This window comes from Cygnus atratus, chromosome 24 (genome assembly GCF_013377495.2).
Source record: "Cygnus atratus isolate AKBS03 ecotype Queensland, Australia chromosome 24, CAtr_DNAZoo_HiC_assembly, whole genome shotgun sequence".
NCBI classification, from domain to species: Eukaryota; Metazoa; Chordata; class Aves; order Anseriformes; family Anatidae; genus Cygnus; species Cygnus atratus.
Window position 1 is genome coordinate 340,172 of NC_066385.1, and position 23,756 is coordinate 363,927.

Consider the following 23,756-nt stretch of genomic DNA (forward strand, 5'->3'; position numbering starts at 1 on the left):
TTTTTATTATATATATTTCCACTGGGAGGGATAAAAATAATGAGAATATGGAAAATATTTTGTAAGTGCCTTGGGAATAAACAGCTTATAGCTCCTTATTTTCCATTACAGATAACAATTTAGCCTGTTTCTTCCTGAAGGTTGAGACTAATATTTATTTTTGTAGTTTTTCTGTTTCCATGAAAACAATTATGATTTAAAGTCAGTACAAACTCCAGGGAGGGCTGGGCTTGCAACCTCCTGCAGTCTCTCTTCTGCCAGTTGATATTTCCCCCAGTGTTGGGGCATGATAGTGGCAGGTGGATGTGCTCAGTCTCTTACTGTGCCTTGCAGAAACATGGGATTTTTCTGGATTCTTTTACGCAGCTCCTCTATGCCTAGCTATTTTTTTTTCGCAGTAGAAATTTTGCTAAGACAAACCCGTATGTACTACAGTCCAGGGCTGTTTCAAATCTGAAGACTACTCACCTCATAGCTGCTGGAGCTGCCTGTGTACACAGGTTTAGAAGTATCACATAAACTGTCAGTGGAAATCCTTGACCAAAACCCTTGTTGTGGTCTGGAAACACTTTGTGCCACCAGGGAAGACCAGGAGACAACTGCAGTTATGCTTAGAAAGGCTGCCTTCTGCTCTACTGAGTTACAGTGGCTGAGGAGTGTATCGGAGCCAAGGCTTCTTGGCAATCTTTAGCACTTTATTACTGAATACAAATTTTAATCTGTCTTCTGAGTTTTGACACCAGCATTTTCTTGGGCTTTGAGGAAAGTGCAGTCTTTCAAAAATAAATTATGCAGTGATACTGGCAATCTGTCCACTGGACAGAAGGTTGAAATGAGACCCTAAAAGCAGCAGTTCGTAATCTGTTCTCAGAAAAAGAATGTGTTAAAATCTGTTGTTAATTTTTATACAAAGGCCATCTTAATCCACATCAAGCAGCAGCCACATTTGGGGCTTTCACAACATCACAGAAATATGCTTTTGACCTGGGAGGAGAGAGTGGCTAACTATATAAATCAGGTTCAGGAATTGAAATAGGTCTGATCCCAGGCTAACTCTCATTCTTATGGGGTGGTACCATGTCTGGGAAAAACGATTTGCTGCCATGATATTTCTAAAGCTTAGGTCCAAATAACCCTAAGTGGAAAATAGCTGGCAGGCCTTTGTGGCATGCTGTTGTCACCAGGAGTGTGCACACAAGCACACTTGGGTGCAGCCAGGAGGTCAAGTCCTTGGGCAGGTACCCCACTGTGATCCCAGGCTCTCATTTGATTCATTTTGTTGAGATTGTAACTGTGTTAACTGCAGATGTTTGGAGGATGGAAGGACAGAGCTGCCCAAGCTATTTAGCTAACGGCTTTTGGTCATGGGTGATAACAACTGCAATACTCATGACCTCATCTGACCTCACAGTTGTCCAGATCCTGCCTGAGCAGAAATGGCTTTTTAGAGCTTCCAGCCCTGCCAAACCATGCTGTGACTGTTCACCTTGAGGATATGCAAATATTCCAGGTCATTAAAATATGTTTCAGAAATCCCATCACCAGAAAATAGTTTTTGATGATAGTCCTGCCCCCAGAAAGCTTCTTGCTAGGATGCACTTGGCTTCAAAGAAGTCTGCAGTGTCTGGGTTTTTGTGCAATAAGCTGAAATGCTTCTTGGAACCAGTGCTTTTCTGGACACTGAGCCACATTGTCTTGCCATTAAATCAATGAAGCTAGCACCAGAGAGCAATACCTCTCTGACAATGTAAGGCAGAAATACTGTGTACCTCTTGTTGCTGTGGCCTTTACCGCTATGTAGATTCATCATATGCTGTGCTGAGGAAGTGAATTAATTGTGAATTAATTTGAATCTTTAAACTTCACCTCTCACAGTTTGCTCACAGTGCAAGCCCAGAGAATGTCTCTTTAGGATACAACTTAGAGGAACAAATTGAGGATGTTTTTTTTTTTCCTTCCTTCTTCCTTCTGGTGCCAGGATATTCAAGGAGAGATATGTCTAGAACTGAATAACTGCTCTCAAGAAAGCTGATACGGGTTGAGCAGACACTGTGCAGCCAAGAGAGACTTGGTATGCAGAAGTAGGGAAGTAGTATTTCCTTTGTTTCTTGTACTGCTGTGTGCAATAAAGGGCACCTTCACAAGTTTTATTGCTCAGCAGCATGAAGGACCAGGGTCCTGGAGACCTTTGCTTTGGGAAATGTTCCTGCTTAAGAGGACCAGAGAAGTGATCTGAGCTTTTTATGCAAAGAAGTGTAAATCATTGCTCTTTGGGGAAAACACAGTTCAGTCCAGCTGCCCTCTCCACCATGGGAGGTGCTTCCTCTTTTCCTGTACCAGCAGAAATACAAAATTCCGGCTGCTCCACAAGCTCCCTGGGGTTGAGGCAGGAGAATGCTGCTGGCTGGCAGTTGTGTACAACATGCAGTTCTGTATGCATTTAATACTTAAAGGAGAGCTTGTTTTATTTATTTTCTACAATTAGTTTGAGCACCAATTCTTGCTACTAGTATTGTATTTCTACTTATTCTTAAAGCCCTGTTTCTGTTATGGCAAACAATATTTTCCTCCTCTCTGTGCACAGAGATTAGGTGAAGATGTTCTTTTAGCTTGCCACTTTCATAGTCTGCCACCACAGAAGATCTGCATATCAAAGCAGTGCATGAAGGTGCACAGCAATATGTGTTATGTTTATACACAGATGGCACATTGATGTTGCCAAAGGATCCAGATCAGAGTCATTTTTCCTGGCAAGAAGCTCTGAATCTTTTACTAGCTGTTTCCAATTATCATATTAACTGGGAGAGTAAACAATGTCATGCTATTAGTTATAACTGACGTAAACAAATGCTGCTGTTCCCTCTCCAGTCTTGAGTATCTAAAAAACAAAACAAAACAAAACAAAAAAACACATGCAAAAAAAAAAGAGCTTCAAATACATCCTACATGTTCTACTTAAGTTCTCAGTTGGACAAATATATTTGCAATTCTCCCTTAGAAACACACAATCCCATAGATGTGACCACAGGCATTGAAAAGAAAAAAAAATTGTACCTATACTGAGCAAGTTTCCGCCTACAAGCATAAATAGCCTAAGATTAGATGTGTATTGAATGTACTATCATTAACACAATTGAAGTGTGATACAAAACTTCCTACTTCCTACTTCAAATGCTAGGTGTAATATTTTCTTTGGTGCTTGTCTTCCACTTTACTGATCGGAAGACGATTATTCTTTCTCAATCATCTGCTCACTCTTGGATTGTTATGAAAGTTGCTGCTTTTAATCTTGTTTACTGAGTAGTATGTGCAGTCCTCTAACTAATGCAAACTATATCCAGTATTTTCATTCTTTCATTCTATTTTTTTTGTCTTGTCTGAGGTGATTATTTCAAACTTAGTTGAGGAACTGCATTCTTGCATATAATACATTTCTCTGTACAATCCAAGTATATGAAGTCATTTTCCCCTAACATTTGCACAGTGGAATTATTCAAGGCTAAGCCCTTCTGGACTAGCTACAGATTCAGCATTTTCTATTTAACTATTAGCTCTGCCTCTTTAAACATAACATCAGGCCACTGGACAAGGAGAAGATAAATGCTACCACGTAAGAGGAAGGCATGCCACACTTTCCTAAATGCCACATGAATGCAGCTGCAGGGAAAAGCTTACTAGACATGAGAAGCCCAAATGCCAGGGTGGATGCAGGCAAGACAAAACTGCTGAACCCATTCTGAGATCATCAGCTCTGCCCAAATCCCTATGACCTGGGAGCACAGCGGGGGCACTTGCCTTCACTTTTCATGCTGGAAGGTAGAAACGTGACTTAGGGGGGCAATTTGGCATCTGAGTGCAGTGCAGCCTGGAGACAGTTGCCGAAAGGATGCTATGCAGTGGCCTAGGAGCCACACTCACGGGCTTGTTCCGCTGCTGTGCATTGACAGCGAGGGAGTGGAGAGGGGGGTCGGCAGCAGCAGCAGCCGGAGGGTGGTGAGAGCAGCACCTGGGGAGAGGGCTCTGGCTCCTCCAGAGCTTTCTCTGTGCTGATGCTCGTGGCAAAGTGGGTGCTTCTCAGCCAGAGATGAGGCAAAATCCCGTACCTTTGTAACGCATAGTCTATATGAGCAAGAAGAGCTAGGAGAGAGGGGTCTTACTTGGGAAAAGCAATGGTTGGATTTTTGGACATAACAACTCGGGGTCGTAAAGGCTGTTTTCCAGCCTCCAACGCCAGACAATAAAAGGTGTGAATGACATAAATGCAAAGGAGTCTGCATTTTTTTTTTCTGAAGAAATAATTGTTGAGAGGATGAACACTAATAGCAGGATCTCCTGTTATTGTTACCCAGCAAGCCTGGAATCCTCCTATTTGTAAATGAAGGTGAACAATTGACCCAAGGAGACTTTAAAAAGGAAAATATTCTTGGCATTTTCTTTGAAATAAAATTAGGTGTTTTTGTTTTGTTTTGTTTTGTTTTTCCCCCCAATAATTGAATTTTGCTATTGATCTCTGTATTACAAGCTCTCAATTGGACATTAACCTTTTTCTAAGGGTGGCTTGTGGGTTTTTATTTGTTTGTTTCGTCTTTGTTGTCTGTTGAAATATCTTCAAGGTAAATTCAAATTTCAAATGCAGTACTTGACCGATGTATTCCAGGAACTCCACTGTTGGTGCCAGTTTGGGTGGCTTAGGAAAAAGCTGTTATTGTGCTGGGGAGAAGTAGTGATGGTATAATTAGCCAGGAGTTCACGTGAATCCCCTTGGGTCTCACTGCACTCTGGTTTTGGGAGTCTGGGCCACAGTTGCCCCAGAGGAGGCAAAGAAAGAAGGAGCAGGTAAGAGGTGTTGCTTCTTCACCAGATCTTGGTTGGCTCCTTTCTTGCCAGGCCATGAGCACGGCAGCAACAACTGCAGAGGTGCCGGCAGGCGTGGGCTGAGTGCCAGCAGTTCTTGTGAAGCACCCTCTGAGGCACTTGTGCAGGTGCCAAGGCTGACCACGTGTATCACTTGTTGGTTTCAGTAATGCAGGAGATGAAACTGCTCCATTTAGAAAAACCTCAGAAGGCTGTGATGAGTGTCAATGTACCTATTCCTTGCTGCTCAGTGTCATTTTCTCTTATTTTGGAGCTGGCTCCCAAGCCTGGGACTCTGTTGCCTCTGAACAGTGCTCACTCAGCACAGCTGTTTATCACTAATTTTCACTTTTTGTGAACACCATTGAAATATCAGGACACAGCGTGTGCAAGCCATAGACAGTTGCCCCACTGTGTTGCTGAAGTACATTGTGTAAACTGTTAGGGGAGGTGACACTAACAAATGTAAACTCCATTACTACTTGGGGCTGCTTCAGGACCGTTTGCTAGAGACTGTGTGATCCTAGTTTGGGATAGTCCAGTGCTCTGTATGCATTTTCCACACCTTTTATTGAAGTACAGATGGCTTTTAGGATATATGGTGTTTCATGGGCTACAGAAGCTGTAACAAGGCTGGATTTTCATTGCACTAAAATTTAGAGTGGCTTATGTTCTGACTTGAAAATCAATCTTCCCTGACACTGAGAAATCAACTGCTGACGTGTTCTTTTCCTGCCCTGCAGTGGCCTCCAAGACACTGCATATATTTGAATTTTCCCGGAGAAGAGTAATGTCGTCCTGAAAGGGCAGGGGATGTTGCGCCAATCCATCTGTAATCACTTCTGCATTTGCTACTCCATTTCAGACTACTAATGGAGAGAGATCAAATGTTTGGGATCTGGTCACCTCGAGGAAGACCAACAGGGAGGAAGCAGCGCCATGCACAAGCTGGTTGTAACTTAATCCATGCAGTCTCTGCTGGTTTTACTTTGTGTGCTGATGCGTTACTAATCTGCCCAGGTAAACAGCACTCTCATTAAAGTAAACCACTTAAGCTTTGTCACAGTTGCTGAGTTAACATCACCTCTGATCCTTCCTGCCTCCCCCAGTTATGGAATTCATTTGGATGGGCTCTTGCAGTCTGTTCTTGGGACTGCATCATGATTGCATCTGCAGGGTGGATTTCAGCTCAGTGCATATCATGTTCATCTTGGTCCTTCCCAGTCAAAGATAAATAGAAACAAATGTTTTGTAGAACCTTCCACAGTGACACCAAAGTTCTTTGCAATTTCTGCTATGGTGCAGGAAGCAGAAGAAACCAAATGTTCAGCTTTGGAAAAGGTCCTTAAACTCATGTTGAAGCAAACCATCATTAACTCCTTTGTACTTCAATACACTGAGGAGCCTGCAGTAGGGTAGGGTCTAGCTCCTTAGAGATGTTGTTTGGACCTGAATGAGGGACAAAAAGGCCCTTCTCTAAGGGCTGTGTTGCCTAAGGAAAACTACTATGCAATGAATGAGGAAAAGAAGAAGAATGAAGGTATCAGTGAAGGGAATGTTTGGTTCAAAAACAAGTTTTTGGAATAATTTAAGTTTTTTTAAAAAGATAAATAAGTGGGCAATTTTAGGGTGTTTGTCATAGAAACATTATGCAAAACTGTACCTGAGTTTGAATTCCTGGTAAGTTACTGGTTAAGTTTCCAGTCCTGCAAAGATCGGAATCTCTACCTAGTAAAAACAGATCTGTGTAAGCCATGGTGCTGGCAGCAAGCAGCTGGAAATGATGGTGTTTGTCCTTGCATATGGCAAACGTTTTCAGAAATACTTCCAAGTTTGCAGGTATATCTCAAACTGTTTGCTGCAAAAGGTGATACAGCACTGACCGGGAGGTGGTAGCGTCTAATTAAAAGTGTTTCTGTGACCAGTTGCAGGATATTGCTGTCTTAAAAGATTTCAAACGTTGTTATGGCAACAGAAGTTTTTTGGAAGAAGAATTGCTTAGTAGGTAAGTTGCTCTTGCCAGACAGAGCTTGCTGTGCTGAATAAAGCACTGTGGTGGAAACCTGCAGCCAGATAGCGATGGTGAGATGCCCAAAACACATCAGTCTGGGCAAGGAGTCAGGGAGGACTGGTGTAACCAGGACGGGTCCTGTCTGCAGCTTCACAAGGATGTTGGAGCCAATGCCTTTACATATATGGGTGGCATGTGCACCTCAGCTGCTCCTGGTGGAAGGGGCTACTGGTCCTGCCCAACGTGCAGGTGAGCACGGGGCAGTGGTGGGGCAATCCTGAGGTGCTGGGCAGCACCAGCTTCCTGGTGCCTTGTGCCTGTCATGTGGTGCTTGCCCCCAGGCTGGTCACAAGAGAGTGGAAATGGGCAGGGACCTGGCAGGAGGAAGCTGCACAAGGGATAGCTGGGGTAGATCCTGGTGTTCCCTGCCTGGAATTTCAGGACTGAGCTCCTGGAAGATTTGCTGACTTGCATGAGCCTGTGTGGCTGGGCTGGAGGATCTGTGCTCCTAGTGCTGCATGGGTGCTTGTGTAACTCCTGGGACTCATATAGTATGATAGCTCAAAGCACTTCAGCAAGTAATTAACAGAGAAAATAAACACAACGGCATTAATCTTAAACATACCCTGTTGTGATGTGGGGCTGAGGGACCTGTGTAGCTTTAGCTCTCTCTCTCTCCAGTGCTCTCATTATATTTGTACGAGCTAGTCTGCTCCAGAGGCTGCAAGAAATCATTCTGCTGAATATAATTGTAATTGCCTGTTATACAATTTCTTCTTTTCTCATGCCTGTCAAATGCTCTGTTGCATGGCATGACCTGTCTTGCTAAGTTACAACAGAAATAAATTAAAAAAAAAAGTTACAGGAAATAAATTAAAGAAAAATAAACAACAAATTGTGAAATACAATAGCATTCTCAATCTTTATGGCCATCTGCAGCCTGTCATGTGACGACTGGTACAAACAAATCAATAAAACCTACTGCTTTTGTTATATTTATCAGTTCTAATAGTTTGTGCAGTGTTCATGGGAGCACTTGTTTCTCTGGTCTGATGATGTGCTGTTCTCAGAGCATTCACTCTTGTAAAATTGCTCTGGGGCTGGGATTTGAAACGCTGCCTCTGGAGAACTGAGAAAAAGGGAGGCCAGCAATGGAAGGGTTAAAAGGAATTATCTGGGCTGCAGCTTTAAAAACGTAGTATGGAGGGTATGAAACTGAATTTAGTAGGAGGTTCTTTGTCTGGAACACGCCTTGGCAGTAAACAGATATCTGATCTCAGAGGCAATAGGACAGTCAGGAGCACGGCAGGGCTGCAGCGAGCTGAGATTTCTGGAGTCTGACCCAAGGCTCGCTGGTCTGAATGCTGAGGAGGGTTTGTAGAGCTGGAGTTGCGCAGGGCGTCCCTTGAGGTGCTGCCATGCCAAAGGGTGGGACTGGTGTGATTAAAAATAAGCTAATCTTCTTCTCTTAGTTTGACTTTCTTAGACAGCCAGGGGGGACAGCAGAGGATGCAGTCTGGGAGATGAGTGGCACCAGGGATGACAGCCGCTGTCAGAAGGCAGTTCACATTGTCAGCGGGCTATGCCGGAAGAAAAGCCTGCCTAGCTTGGACCTGGATGTTTGCAGGGAATTCCTCCTTCTGCCTTCAGACCAGAGCCTGAGTATCTCCGAGCCAGGTATAGTACTCTGGTCCTGTGTGCTTGAGCAATGCTTGTGACAGCCAAAGGCAGGAGGACTCTTGCAAAGGGTGGGAAATGTTTGCAAGCTCATTGTTGGAACCTGGGGGGAAATGGTCTCAGCACACATATCTGTGTCATTATTTTCTTTTACATGTTCCACAGCTGAGCTTTTGGTGCAAGTACTACTTAACTTGCTGATGTGAACCAGTGTAACCTGGTGGGGATAGCTGTATTGAGAAGACAGACAGGGGCAGTGCTGGTGGAGAGATAGTTAATGATATAAAGTTCTGTGAAAGTTCCTCATTTTATTAAAAACCTAGACTCCTGTCCTATATAAAGCAAAAAGTAACAAAAAGCCTATTTAAGAAACAGATGACAGAAACCAACTGTTGTTATCCCAGCTTAAGAAAAGCAAGGATTTGCATGGACTTTTTTTTTTTTTTTTAATCAAATAAGGAATCTTAATGTACTTTCATGTATTTCTTTTAGTGTCCCTAAGAATCACCTGAAGGGTGTCCTCATCAGCTTGTAGAGCTAGGGAGACACACCGGCATTTCAGCAATGGACTAAGAGCAAGTATAGGGCTCTAAAAGTAAAGAGGCATTTCTTTATTGGAATGTGGTTAATTTTCTGTACGCTTCTGATCACAGCTTCTTGTTCCTGAGAGGTCTGCTCCTGCCTGTAATTTGAAGACATTTCCAGAGGGAACTTACATCCCAGGGTCACACTCTGAGGAGCAAAAACCAACCAGACAAAATGCATTTTAGCATTATTGATATCATCCTCTAAGTTGTTTGTGTTTGCAGAGCACTTATTTATTTATTTATTTGTTTGTTTATTTGTTTATTTATTTACTTTTGTAAGTAGCTGACACTTACTTTAAGGTTTCTGTAGATAATAATCTACTAACCCGACCTGATTTCATGGCATAAGTTTTTAGAAACTTTTCATCTCCCCACCTGAGGACACCTGTGCAAAGCCCAGGCGTAGCACTGTAGCCCATCAGTTCCTGCCCAAGGCTCGTTGTGTCACCTTGCTTCAGTTCCTTCCTGCCAGCATCTCACGCGCCAGGACATGTCTGGCACCAGGACACGCTGACAGCTCTCTGCTTTCTCTGGGGTTCTGCCATCTGTTTGCTTGTAGCACTGCTTCCTCTACTGTTTTGCCAGTATGTTAGGCCTAACACCTTCATTTCACATTCCACTCCTCCTGTAACTTGTCATCTTAAAATGCCTTTGCTTTATATCTGCTTCTTCTGCAGGCCTCTTATGTCTGCTGGTACTATGCTTGTGTTGCATCCAGTGAAGCTGTTTTCTCTATTGCAAATAACTTTCTGCATTGTTACCTAATTGTTTACCTTGGTACCCAAATTAATGTTTTCTTGACTGAATGCAGCAGGAATACCTGTACTGCTGTTGCTCTGCCTACACTGATAAGACAGATAGGAGCCTGCAATTGTTTACGCAGCCTCTTAAGGATCTCATTAGTCTATTTTCAGGTCACAATCACATCATCATATCCCTTTAACAGCTCCAAACATTTGTCTGCTCTGATCTCTGGTTTAAGTACCAGCCTCTATCCCAGTGCTCTGTGCAAGCTATGCTGGGCTGACTGACTGCACTGGGTGCATTAACAGCTATCACTGCTGTCTCTGCTCTGCATGACTGGGCCCATTTTTATGTCTATACAGCACTGAGGACACTGTTTAGGCCCAATAGGTACTAATATTTCTGAGATGCCTAGATGTAAAACTGCTCCAGCAAGGGAAACACATCTATTTGCACTAAGCGTTAACTAATGTTGTTGACTGTGGTGCTAAGATAACCTTTCCCATTAGTGTCCGTTTGTGTATCTAATTATCTGCATTTGTGCTTTGTCCCTTTTCCACTGAAGGCTTATGTTAAGCAAATTTGCTATCAGCCACCTGGACTCCTGTGTTCAGATCTGGTGAGCTCTTATGCATAAAGATGTGCAAATAAAAACTGATGTTGTGCAAAGATGAGCAGTGATAAGATTTTGAGATAAGGTGCCATATCAATCCCAACAGGAAAGTCAGAGGAGGAGCAGTGCAGCACAAGTGCTGGATCCTGCTGAGGTGTTCCCAGTGTTGGACTGCACAACCTTGGTAACCTGGGTACAATGTTTTCTGGTGTAAAATTGACCCTCTCTGTCATCACTGTGTGAATTCAAGGACTCTTCTGTCAGTTTGTTACCTCCTGGATAAATCTATTAGCTGATGGATAAATCAGCTCAGGTTGGCAACTGTTCCCATGAAGCTTGCATTGCTGTCAGGCAGGCAGATGAAAGCACTAATGCTCCCCAATCAGGGAGACAGGGCTGCTTCTGCACGGCTGTTTGCCATTAGACCCTGCAAGGTGATTTGCTTTTTTGATATCTTTCAAGTATTGAGAGAGAGCATTATCTTCTGGGAATGCTATGGAGTTGCAAAGAAACTAACCGAGTATCAGTAGCCTTCCTGAACTGTATCTGACTGTGGATAAGAACTGTGAATACAAAAATATTATGTAATGTTTTATGTGAGAATATGTTGAAATGTGCAACTCTGGTTTTATGCAGTGATAATTCTGTTGAAAGCATTTTGAATTGGATCCGAAAAGTGATAGCGTGTATAAAGTAGATGCTTCCCTACTCTCTGTAGTTCAGGTTATGTAATAGCTGATTCCCCTACTTAGTCAATAACAGAAATATAGCTGCAGCATTTCTCTAGCATGCCGTATGGTATTGTATACCAACAAAGGAGCATTGCAGGCTGCTGCTGGCTAGTAATCCAGTAGCTAAGTATGTCAGAAAAATAAGGTATTTGGATGAGGAAGGTACTGGTAATGATGCATCAGTGGCATGCGAGGGTGAGTGTTTGCCTGCAGTTTGGCCGGTGGCAGTGCCAGGAATAGAACTGATCTCCTGGCTGTGGGCCCTGAGATTGAGCAAGAGGCACCATCCTTTTGTTGTGCTTATCTAAAATCCCCCCTGTAGCTCACCCCATCTGATAGCTCTCTTCCCTGCCAGTCCTCAGCTGTTGTGCAGTGATGCTGTGAGTGTGACTAGCACACAGGCATAAGCTGTAGGCAGCGGAGATGTCTGTGATACAGAGACAACATTTACCACTGCGGTGATGTGCCTTAAATAAATGGATACATCGGTTCCCTGCCCTGGAGCAGCAGCAAGTGCTCTAGGTTTGCAGAGCTCACCGAGACCATTCGTGGAAAAGCCCCTTTGAAGGGTGAAGTACTTGGACAGCCCTGCAGGGGAACCCGTGCTCCAGACCCCAGGGCAGTGCTGTGCTGGGCACGGTGGGCTACTGCATGTGGCCTGATGCCCCTGCCTGTAGGAGAGGAGCTGCTTGCTGGAGTGCAGCAGATTCCAGGGGCTTTGGGGAGCAGGGTGCCAAATCCCACACTCCAGGGCCCACTAGGAGCCCCTGTGGCAGTGCAAGCACCCTGCTGACTGCTTGCGTCTGGGGTTGCTCCCAAGGGATGGAGCCCATGGCCTCTCCTGCAAGCAGCCCTGCTCCAGCCTGCCAGTACTCCTGGGCAGTGGGCATGGCATCACTCCTTGCCATCTCTTGCCACCGTGAAGGGTGCTATGGGCTCATCTGCATGGTCAGGCTGCCACTGAATTTGGGCTGAATCACGGTACTAGTTCACTCCCAGTGTTTGCTGGAACCAGATCCTGCTCCCCACGTGTGCGTGGTGCTGGGTCTGGCTGCGGACAGAGGCTGCCCACCCATGCTGGGAGGTCGTACCAGGCAGGGGACAGCACACAAGGTGGGAGCTTGAGTCCACAGAGGGTTTTAAAAACAACATGATCATTCTGAAGTGAACATGCAGAGCTGGTGGAGCGTGACTGGAGTCTGTGACTTGTGATGCTTGCTGACTTTAAAGGAAGGAGTGTGGGTGTGTTGTGGAAAGGAATTTACACCAGGACCTGAGCACATCCTGCACCCTGGTTTTTTTTGTTTGTTCGTTTATTTGTTTGTTTTCCCTCATTGTATCCATTTGTCAAAAGCTTCAATGTCCTGTACAATAAGTATAGGCTACACTATGTAGGTGCTGTGCAGATGTGTTGCAGCCTTTATCCAGAGAGTCACTGTGGGGTTGTGTGCACAGTCCCTGCTGATGTCAGCACAGTGTGTGTACCCTCCTCAAACCCTTCCTTATGCATTGATTCTCCTCAGCAAAATGCCCTAGTGCTTTCCTAGCACAGGGTACTAGAGATGAAGCTAGAGGAAGGAAAAGGACAACTGGGGAAAATGCAAAAACAGAAGAGTCTTTAAGATAACATTTCCCAGCACACTTTGTCAGCTATCGTTCTGAGCTCTAATCCTGCAATAATTCAGTGCATATTTAGCATTTTGCCCTTTGTGTGAACTATTCTTTTTAAACTTCATGATGCAGACAGTACACCTTGTACAGCCATGAATACCCTCCTGGCACTTTACAAATACTATTAAAATGTTGAACCCACATGTACATAAATGTTCCTGCTGCAGGCAGAAAAAGGGCTGAATTTTTGTGCAATACAGGGTTTTTCATTGCAGGAATGCTGATGGCAAATGAACATTTTTATATGGAGAATTTGCTTCTGAAGTATTTTTCTTGGAAAAAAATTATCTCTTGATAGGATGCTTTGACTAATGGGAAAATTTATGGCATGCCCATTCACTGATGTGGGATGCCTATGGCTACTAGCTATAAAATAAGGGCGAATTTTGAATTTACTTATTGGCTGTAATAACACTTCTCTGAATCACTGTTAAAGTGTATTTTAAGTAAATATGGTGCCATAACAGTGAACATGTTTGAAGCCACCCAGGCAAAACTAATATTAATCACTGAAGCTTATGTTTCCAGAGGCCAAGCATGCGAGTAGAAGCACCTACAGGCAAAGATCTTTCTTATCACAGAATAATGCACTTGCAAAATTGATTTTGCTTTCCTCTGTGAGTGCCTGGTCCACCAGCAGAAATGGAAACAGCAAGAGCTACATGCAGCAGATTTGCTCTTTAGCTCAAGTAAAACAGCTTTGTGCTCTGATCCTGAAGGTGTCGGGTTCAAACCTTGCTACCAGTGGGAGGTTTACAACTATATTAAAATAAGGTCAAAACCAGCAGCAAAAATATAGGAAAAATGATTATATAGCCAGTCTATGAATATATGTTTATGTATAGTGTGTATATTTATGACTTTACAGCTGGCTCTGTCTATGAGCTGCAATGGTCCTGATAAATAAAATGCACCTATAGAGCTGTATGGAGTGTGTGTGTTTAGGAGCTTTATAAGTACATCTCTGCATAGCTGCAGGTTTGAATCTGCTTAATTGCTGTTGGTTGATTCATTCTTGAAGCAGTACAGGGAGGCTGATTATGTTTATAGGTTTTTTTGCGGACCTCAGAGCCTATTCCTGTGCAGCTGCAGTAGCCTCATGCATAGTCAGGGATCAGAATCTAAAACTCCATAGAAACAGGCAGCCAGATTGCTGCTGGTGTTAATTGTGTGTGTGAGCAGGCTGAGGACAGTGACCACGGACTGAGCTGAAGAACAGATACCTCTCTGGTAAGTCCACATTTCTGAAGTTACTTTATTATTTTTTTCCCCTTTTTCATAATATGGAGCCTCTTTTCCTTAGCAAAGATTTGCTAGAGAGGTTTCTGTCTTTGCCATTGAAACATTTTCTTTTGCTTTCAGTGTTTTCCCTGTTTCACCAAGACCAAGCATGTGCTTTTAGCTAGTTCAAATCAGGGCATATTCTTACTCTGATCTTCTCCACTGTTTTGCAGGATGATTCTGAGAAGCTGGTATTTTTATGTTTGCAGGTGTTTGTTGCTTGACATCTTTGCTTTGCAGAAGTCGTAACAGTGCAATGTGTACAGCCTGCTGCATATACCATGTATTCACTTACATTCACATGGTTTCACATGTGCTCATTCATTGTTCAGAGGCAAAACTAGAACTACACCTGGATCTCAGTTCTGATATAATTTTTCATTTAAGTATAGTTTCAGCTATCCTTGTTTTTCTTACCTGTTTCTTATTCTTACTGTTCACATTTCTAGGTATGCTCATATTCTTCTTTAGGACCCCATGTTTCCATCTCATGTTGGTTAAGCAGCTTTTTCTAGCTTTAATATTTGTTATTTCTTATTCAGAGGTGATAAAATATGTTTTTCTTCCTCTCTGTATAATGTAGAAAGGGGAAGCTTGTCTGTAACAGCCCTTATTGTTTCACTCCAGTAGACTCACTAATATAACAGTCACTTATGATGGCAGTTGTTTGAGAAAGATGTGATTTGTCTCTCTGCCATGCATTGTCTTTAATTATACTTGTGCACAGCAAAATGGCATCCTAGAAGGACAGAGGAGGGATATTTGGAGTGACTGTACATTAAATTTTCTATGGGGAAAAAAAAAAAGTTATCCTGAAGGGTGTCTTGTGCATAGTGAAACTGCAGATAATAATTAAGGCCGCTTATATTTTAGTTCAGTTTGTTATGCTGTAGCAGGGTAGTGTTTGACAACATCACAGGAAAATATGTAACAAAGACTAAAGGCAGGATGCCAGAAGCTCAGTTCATAGAAGCCCTTTCAAAGACATCAAAACATCATACACTTCCAGAGTATTTGGTTCCATTGGATAATAATTGCCCAGAAATTCTAGCACACTGGTATCTTTGGTAATATAAGTATTACTCTGATTTTCTATGCGTGTTTGTAACTGCTGCAAAGAAATGCATGTACACTTGTAACAATACAGCATTAGATAAGTACAGCAAGCACCTCTTTAAATGTATTCTTTCCACATGCACTACTTTATCTCTTGGATGTCTGCGCATATTTGCTCAGAGATACCTGAGCTCGGTTCTGAATCTGCTCTCTGATCAAAATGATCATGCTAAAAGGGTTTTATGGTGCATGACATGGAATGACACGAGTCATTGGAAAAGGGAAAAAGAAGCTCAGAATCCATTTAAAAAATCTGAGGGATCAGGCAGTCCAGCCTGCATGGTGACTGCCGTGTGGTACATTTTAGGGGTTAAAGATCACTGTCTTTGTTACAAGCTAATGGAAGCAGCAGCAGCAGCTAATGACAGGAGCAGAGCCATTCAGGGAGGAAGTTCCCTGATCATTCAGCACAGCCAAGAGTCAGCTCCTCTGCCTCTTGAACAAAGCAGTGCTGCTTCCATCATTGCTGCATTATGAGCGGGGCAGCACGGGGTCTCTGCACGGAGCAGCTGGTCCCAAGCAGGGAGGTGACTGTGGGATCCTCTTGGCTGCTCTGTGTCCTGCAGACACTGTTCCAAACAGGTCAGTGCTCTTCTGCCATGCGGACCAGGCTGTCTGTCATCTGCCAGGTGTTAACAGCAGTGACAAGTTGAGAGAGGGGGAAAGAGGGAAGACATAGTCTTACATGCTCATGCTGGGTCTAGATGGATTTAACTGGCAACCTGACCTCTTGGGAACATGGATCTGTATATTTGACAGGCTTTCCAACACATGTGGTGAGGGGAATTTGCATGAGTCCTGCATCTCTCCTGTTCTGAAGAGGTTTACTATGGGATGGGTCCAGGTAATTAAAGCTCTTCCAGGTGTGTTCAGGTAGTTGAGGAGCACCTTTGCTCTGGAGGGGCTCTGTGTCCCTGGGGGAAGTGGCAGTGGTCACAGTGCTGAAGCAAAGCCTCCAGACAGCTTTCCAGGCTACCTTGTCCCAGGCTTAGGGTCAGGAGTGCTTTGTGAGCCATAGATCTCTGCTTCTTCTGATGCTCGGGCTGTGTCTCCCTGAGTGGCCCCAGGTCCTGCTGGAGGGTCTGTGCTGCACTGGCTATCAGTGTTTGCTCCCTGCTGGGCAGGATTCATGTTCTGAGGCTGCAGAGTGGGATGAAGGAGACCCTGATTCTCTTTCTGATCACACTTTTGTTGAGATGTTTCAGGACAGCCTGGCTTTGTTTTTTTTCTTTTTTGAATCAAAATGGAGTCAGAGCACGCCTGCTGCTGTGAGCCTGGGCAATGAGCACAGCTGTCCCCAGCCTCTCTGATGTTACCTCACAACAGCTGTGGCTTTGACCAAGGCTATGAATAGTAATTTTAATGTCCAGGGTCTTTGGTCACTAATGGGAGAGAGAGTGATAGTGAAAACCTTTTGCTAGTTTTGTTTACATTACGTCTTGAAATGAAGCCATATTTCTGCATCTCAGAAGGGTCCGTAAGATGGTATTTTGCTGTCTGCTTAGCTCTGCTGAGCTTCAGGAGGTCTGGACAAAGATGTGCCCCGTATTGAACAGCCTCCCTGGCACTCCCATGCTCAGCTTAGGTCCTCTGTAGAGAGGTCACATCATGAGGGGAAGATGATACTCAAGGTTGGACATGTAACCTCAGCCCAGGGGATCACGTGTGTGTTCAGCACTACTGAGTCATTTACAGATGTTGCTACAGCATATTGTGATAAAATGTCATGGGATTAGCACACAGCTATGTACTACAATTATATGCAGTGTGGCTTATAATAGTTCATTAGATTGTCATCAGTTAGGCATAAAGCAATGACAACTGTTACTATCTCATTTATAATACCCTAGAGAACAGCTGATTAAGACACAAAACGACCAAAATCACTGGGGAATGTTTCCTTCAGTTTGGAACACTTTTTTTTTTCTATTTTTTGTCACTTTTGATAATAGAAATGAACACTGCTGACATCTCAAAGTTCCCCTCTGGTTGCACATGCCAACAAAAGTTTGAGAAACAAGCATGCCTTTGATGCAGTCTGGAGAGAAAGTCTGAATCACTTGTGAGTAAGCAACCAGAGAATACCTTTCCTCAGCAGAAAGCAAGGAGGAGGGGAGAAGAGTGGAGGGTTGTGAAGGTTTTGCAAGTTGAACCTGTGTGGTTGAATGGTTAGACAGTCCCTTTTGTGTAAAACAGCCAGACTCCTGGTGCAGCTGGGGAGAGTATGCAACACTCCTGACCCGTGCTGGTTCCTCCGGAAGGGATGCTGTTGAGGTCTGCAGTGACTGCATAGGCTGACATTGCTGGTGAGCTCAGGTCGTACTGGACTTCACGCCAGGTCACACTGTGCTCTGTCTCCAGCAGATACTCCTAGTCAAGCTAGCCCTCTGCAGGGTGTGAGAAATCCTGTGGGAGAGGAGCCCAAACAAATATCCTCTGTTTCAGCTAGAATCCCTTGCAATAATCACACAAAAACCAATGCTATGCTGGCATTTGTGGCTGTGTCTCTCCCAGTACAAGCAATCAGAACCAAGTGGCATAATGTGGTGTAAACATATGGAAAAGCTGGAGCTGTGCCCAAACCAGGGAGGGTGCTGAGAACATTGCGGATTTGTGTCCCTGCCCTTTCAGCATAAAAGCAGGGACAGAGCTTCCTTGCTTTGCTGAGCTGTTTCCATTCAGAGTTTATGGGTTTCTTGTTTCTTTGGTCTTCTGGCAGTTCCTCCAAGAAGTGCCCATGGGTGTGACAGAGGAGGTGATTGGCGCTGCTCCTATATTGTCCCCTTGCCAATGTCTTTGCTGACTTGGAGTGTGGGGGATAAGGAGCCTTGTTGCTGGGGCAGGCACTCCGACAGTCTCCATATGGTTTGGCTGAAGTCTCCTCTTAAAGTCACTGGTCCCTTATCTCCTGGGGCATCCATGCTGCAGCATCCAGATTTTCCTTTGTTCTCGAGCAGAGTTTATTGAACATTTGTCAGCTGGTAAGAGTTACTTATCTGAAGTGATGAAAGTGTTTCAGCAGGCTCCTCTCTGCTGAAGTGTCCATATTCTCATTATTTTGTGTATTTAGGAAGGGATGCCACTTGGAACCTGTCCGCTTTTCTTGCTGTTACTGCATATTTAGGCTTTCTCCTTATTTTTTCTTTTTTTTTTAAATCTCCAAATTTAAAACTGCAGACTGACTGAAATAAAATACTGTGTTTTTGTATTTTTAACCAAGTCCCAAAACTGGAAAAAAAAAAAAAAAAAGCACTGTAAATCTCTGCAAATATGGAAAGCATGGATCTGTAGAGAGAGTGTAGAGAGTATCTGACCACACAACATGGCCTCATATTCATTCAGGGTTAGAGAATGACTAGAACTTCATTCCATGTGCAAATGCATTATTCAAATGTTTTCTGCTTAATTATAATTGGAACTGGAATTTATAAAATTTGGGGACTTGCAAGCACTGTCACTAATAAGCTGATATCTGAATTCTGGGACAACAATATAGATAACTGCTAAAGCTGCTAACGGAACAAATCTTTGCAAGAAGTTTTCTCACTGTTCTAGTTGTTCTCCCAGATACAGAACCACATCTCCTAAAGAATTATGGTAGATGCTTAGAAAAAAAAAAAGGCACTGTTTAATGAAGAAAAGTTTTGTCTGGACTGGAATTATGAGGTTGTTCTCTGCACTTGGACTTAGTTGCTTGAAACACTGGTTCCCTCCAAGTTTGCCTTTTCAAACAGGTTGTCTTCATACTTAACATGCAATAATGAGATGTTTTGAATTTTATGATCTTATATAATTACTCTCAAAATAGCTTCTGATTCATCCTTGCCTTTGAAGCCTATAGTTTGCATTCCAATAAGCTCTTGTATGGCAAGAACCCTGTGGTAGCAGCAAATTAATTTTTAAGAAGTTTTCTCTATCTGACTGAAACTTTGGCATAGCTAGTTAGAGCCTTCCTGTTTCTGTCTTCCTACAACCCGATAGGTAGCTGGGACATGCAGAGAAGGCAAGGAGGCTCTATCTGAGTTCCCGTGGAGCCCATAATCGCAGGTGGAAACTGGTGAAAGCCGATAGAGCTAGACCCAGTGTCCAAGAACTGGGGAAGCACATGAACAGAATAAATGTCCTTTCAGCTGCCTGCAGGAGGAAGGTTAGGTCTGCAGAGCTTCAAAGGAGGCATTTCAAAGTATCTTTCAATGGTTCCTCTCATGACATCTGCAACATTCATCTCATGAAGCTTTCTGCCCCTCTGCTGGTTTGAGAGGGAAGAAATTTACTATTAAACATATAGTGAATTTTATATGAAGAAAATTTTCATATTAAATGATCTGAAAAGTCTTCTTGCTTTCATGTTATTTTCAATTGTGCTGTCTTTGGATTTACCTGTGATTGACTTAGAGTAACAAAACAAGATTTAACCATGGTCTGCAACAAACAGCAGCAGAAAGCACTGCTTACTTTCACCTAGCAAAACTTTGTAAAGTGTACTTGAGGCTTGGGAATGCATATGGTGTATTAAAGACCTTCCATCCATCCTGTGGGTCTTAGCAATCAACTCTCCTGAAGAGCGCAGGAGCCTTTCAGGGGCTCTGTGGGTATTTCGTAACACTGTGCTGCATTGGAGAGACAAGAGGACCAATCAGTGAATCTTTATGTTTATTGTCGAGAGACAAGAACACCCTGATTTCTTTTGTTCTGTATTGGTCACAGTGCCAAATATTTGTATTACTTCATGGTCCTTCCCCACGTATTCTAAGGATGTTACACTTTTCCTCAGGTGGGGCAGTGCTCTCTGTCTCTCTCTAGGGAAACCTGATAAGCAGCCAAGCTCCTGTTAGTTTCAGCAGGGTGCTAGTAGATGCAGATAGAACAGTAGGTGACACCTGACTCTTGTTGCTGTTGCTCAGATTTGTCCCAGGATAGAAACAGTTTGGAGGGCCTAAGAAAGCAACTTGTAAGCTGTGAATCTGCAGGTGGTGCTTCCAGTGCCCAGCACTCTCTGGGTGCTGCTGTCTGACTTGCTGCTACATGGGGCTGCTTTGCATCCCTTACTGCTGCTCGCAGCATGAGATAGCGCCTGAAGGACAAGAGAAGCTCTGCTCATTCCATAATTGTTTTCTGAGCCAGTTCTTTAAAATCTGCTGAGAACTCAATGAAATATTTTCCCATCAACAATGACCACACCTTTGTTCTTTGTGATCTCGTTTAAGCAGGACTCCCTGCTGCAGTGCTTCACAACACATCGAGCTCCTCTGCTGTTAGGCTACCTGTGAAAAGCAAATTGATGGCAGTTAGACTTTGAAGTGACAGCTGTTAATGACTTCTCTAGTTCAAGAACATTTCAAGACATTCTCCTATAGCTCAAAGCTGCCTAGAGAACATAGCCAGTAAATCAAGAAGAGGTGTTACCGAAGTTTCAGATGACAACCAAATGTCAGTGAGTGGACCTGAAGATGTGACAATGAAGACATCAGATAGAGCACTGGCATGTGGGACACTCTCCCAACAGAGACAATTAGTGAGCAGGTTTGCGATGACTGCCTCTCACAAACATTTTCTGCAGACCCCAGTGCATGCTTAGCTGTGGGCTCTGTTAAAAAGAGCTGCTTGCTGCTGCAAGAACTGGAGCTGTGCTAGGTGACAGGAACAGCCTGGTCTTTATTATTTGCTCTGTCACCATTCCCATGCCTGTGGCATGCTTGTGGAGGGGATAAGGAGCTCTCTGAGAGCTAGACATTGCTGCACTGCAGCTCATTTCACTCATCAAATCCACTGATTTGAAGCATTTTACAGTTCATAAGACAGACAGTTTCTATCTCAAAATCCCTGTTACAAAGTGCTCTACTTGCTGCTTTACTCCGTGGTGTCTTCTGGGTTTTGTTCTGAACTGTATTCCCAAAGGGGTTGTTCCCTTACTCTGTTGCACTTCTTGTTTTGTCTTTGGCTCTGCTTCTGCTAGATGCTGTGTAGCTGTGCTGGTTTAACATTCGGTTTCTGTTCCATTCATTCCCTGTTCCTTTGAAGCTCTGTAAAGCTTCAAAGCTGAGCAGCATTGTTGAATAAACATGTCTATAGCTAGGATTTAATGTAAACCTCTTCCTTCTCTCCTGCTATTGTCCTATGTGCCCATCTAGCCCCCCACCCCCCCCTCAGCCAGGTGTCTGAGATTCACCACAGTTTTTCATGCCCAATTTCCAGGCCTCAGCTAATCAGACTTACATTGCTCATGCTTCTCAATGGCAAGAAAATTAGATCAGCAATTGGTGGTGCCTCATGTGGTCTGTTGTAGCCCCAGAGCTTCCTGTCTTCTCTAGCAATAACTCTCATACTAATCCATCATTTGAATGCATGATTTCTAACAAAGCCCTACAGAAATAGAACAATATATGCTCAAAAGCACTGTTGCAATAGAAAAATGTAGCAGAAATGGACACAGAAGCCTGGAAATACCTCCTCACATGGTATAAGCAATGGCTGATATATTATACTGGAAAACCAGGCATGCAGTTAGCAAAAGAAAGGTTAAGGCACAACACTGTCACCCCCTACCTCCAGGCTTTGTCATGGTCCTGTAACTGCTCCTCCAGGCAGCATTTGCTGTGGCAAGAAATTAAATGCTCCAAGTCATAGTTTGCAATAGCTGAGAGCTGGGTTTTGTTTAATTGTTTTTCAGCTGAAAGAAACTTAGTGAGAAACAAACCGGTCAGAGCTCTCCCTGACGCTGAGATTTTCCATTGGCCGTTCAAAAGCTTACCAGTAAGAAATGCTTGCAGGAAAGAAGTCCATTTCCTCTTGGAAAGATAAGATCTGAGGCTTTGTCAGGGTCTGTGCATGGCAAAGGAGCTGTGGGACCAAAACTGTGATGACAGTGTTGCCAGAACCCAAACTCAGTAGAAAGCTGAGCTCGTCTAGCGTGAGCCTGGCCCCACTCTGGGCCTCAGCCCAGAATATTTATTTTTTTCAGTCCCCTTAAACTTTTGCTCATGGTATTCAAGCTTTGTTTAGATCCAACGGTTAGCTGGAGTGATTAATAGCTGCTGGAGTGGTGAGAGAGCCATCAAAGGTATTTTGTTTACTGTACGGGGAGTGGGTAGAAGGAAAGCTAAATTACATCTCCTAAGATATTAAATATAACTCTTCACATTAAACTCAGAACTATCTGTGAATCTCTTTAATGATAGTGCAAACTACTTCAGAGTAATAAAAGTCAATGTTGCCACAATTAGACCAGTATTGTCTTGCAGTTAATAGACTGTTGTAATCACGGCTTTGTCATATTATTAATCATTTTCTGTTTGGACTTTACTAATTATCCCCTTTGGTAACTCAGCTGGAGTAGTATGAAGTCATCAGCAACATGAAGTTGATTCATGGTTCCACCATATTCTCTTAATTAGTTCCCATCCAAGATGAAACAAAACACAGTTTTTACTGACGAGTTGCTTTCAGAGTGCACTAACACGAGGGGCAAGAGGAGGGGGCTGGACTAAGTGAGAAAGTATCCCCCTTTCTTAAATTTGCTTTTAGCTTCAAATTTTGAAATTAATACGCTGTCTCTTCAACCTGCCATGGGTTATCTCATCTTTATTTGAAAGACATAAGGAATGCAGTAAGAAGTAGTGACCTTCTCAGAAGTTTTGTAATTTTGAGTCATCTCATGGACTTTGTTCGAAAACTCAGTAGCAAGGTTTTCAGTTGTTACAAAGAGAGTAAAACACAGAACAAGAAGTCAAGGTAAAAGAGAAGTGAAATCATTCTGTGGTAAAGTTTATAGGTTTCAGCATAGGAGAGGGACAGTCTTGGGCCACACAGCTCCTGAGCATCACCTAGCCAGCCTCTCACATCTCTCACCCCTTTCTCCATACACACCTGCTCCTGCTGCAAGAAAATGAAAGTGCACTGTTGGTTTTGTAACAAGTTGGTCTAAGTTGTTTTGTACTGTCTCTGAAGACTTTGATTCATTGCTTTCCTTATGCCAGGCTGCAGATGTGGGAGACCAGAGTCTCAATTGACTCAGTTTTCATGTTTAACCGTACCTTCCACTGCATAAGTGGTGATAAATGATCATTTAGCATTAGCCTCCCAGGTATTGTTTCCCTTCTCCTGTAAGAGAAACCATTCTCCTGACTCAACAAAGGAAAGCTGAGAAAAGTACGTGATCAGTGTGGGCCTTTCTGTGGATGTGCTTGCATATGTACTGGCAGCAAATGGCTTACTGGTTTAGAAAGCTCTATTTCTCTGTATAAAAAATGCCATTTAACATAGATGGGATGTGCTCTTCAGCAGCAGCCTCTTCTAATCACATCCTTCAATTCAGCATTGAACTGTTTTGATGAGGAATTTGTGGCACAATTAATGCATCACTTGATCTTGCCCAAAAGGAGCCTTTTCCAAGTTATCCTGGTATGGAAAAACTTTTGGTGAAGGTCTCTGCTTTATAGTGAAGGTCCGGGGCTGCTGGTTGATGATCACTT

The 23,756-nt window shown here is 43.4% G+C and overlaps 1 protein-coding gene across 1 annotated transcript in view; it reads left to right on the forward strand.

Moving 5' to 3' along the window:
- Positions 1–8,157: 8,157 nt before the first annotated feature.
- The window catches only part of SYT6 (synaptotagmin 6), a 37,057-nt gene continuing 21,458 nt past the window's right edge, over positions 8,158–23,756 (forward strand). Inside the window, exons 1-2 of the mRNA XM_035561433.2 lie at positions 8,158–8,238; positions 8,338–8,542. Coding sequence (XP_035417326.1) covers positions 8,227–8,238; positions 8,338–8,542 — 217 coding nt within the window. The 5' untranslated portion in view covers positions 8,158–8,226. The remainder of the gene's footprint in view (positions 8,239–8,337; positions 8,543–23,756) is intronic.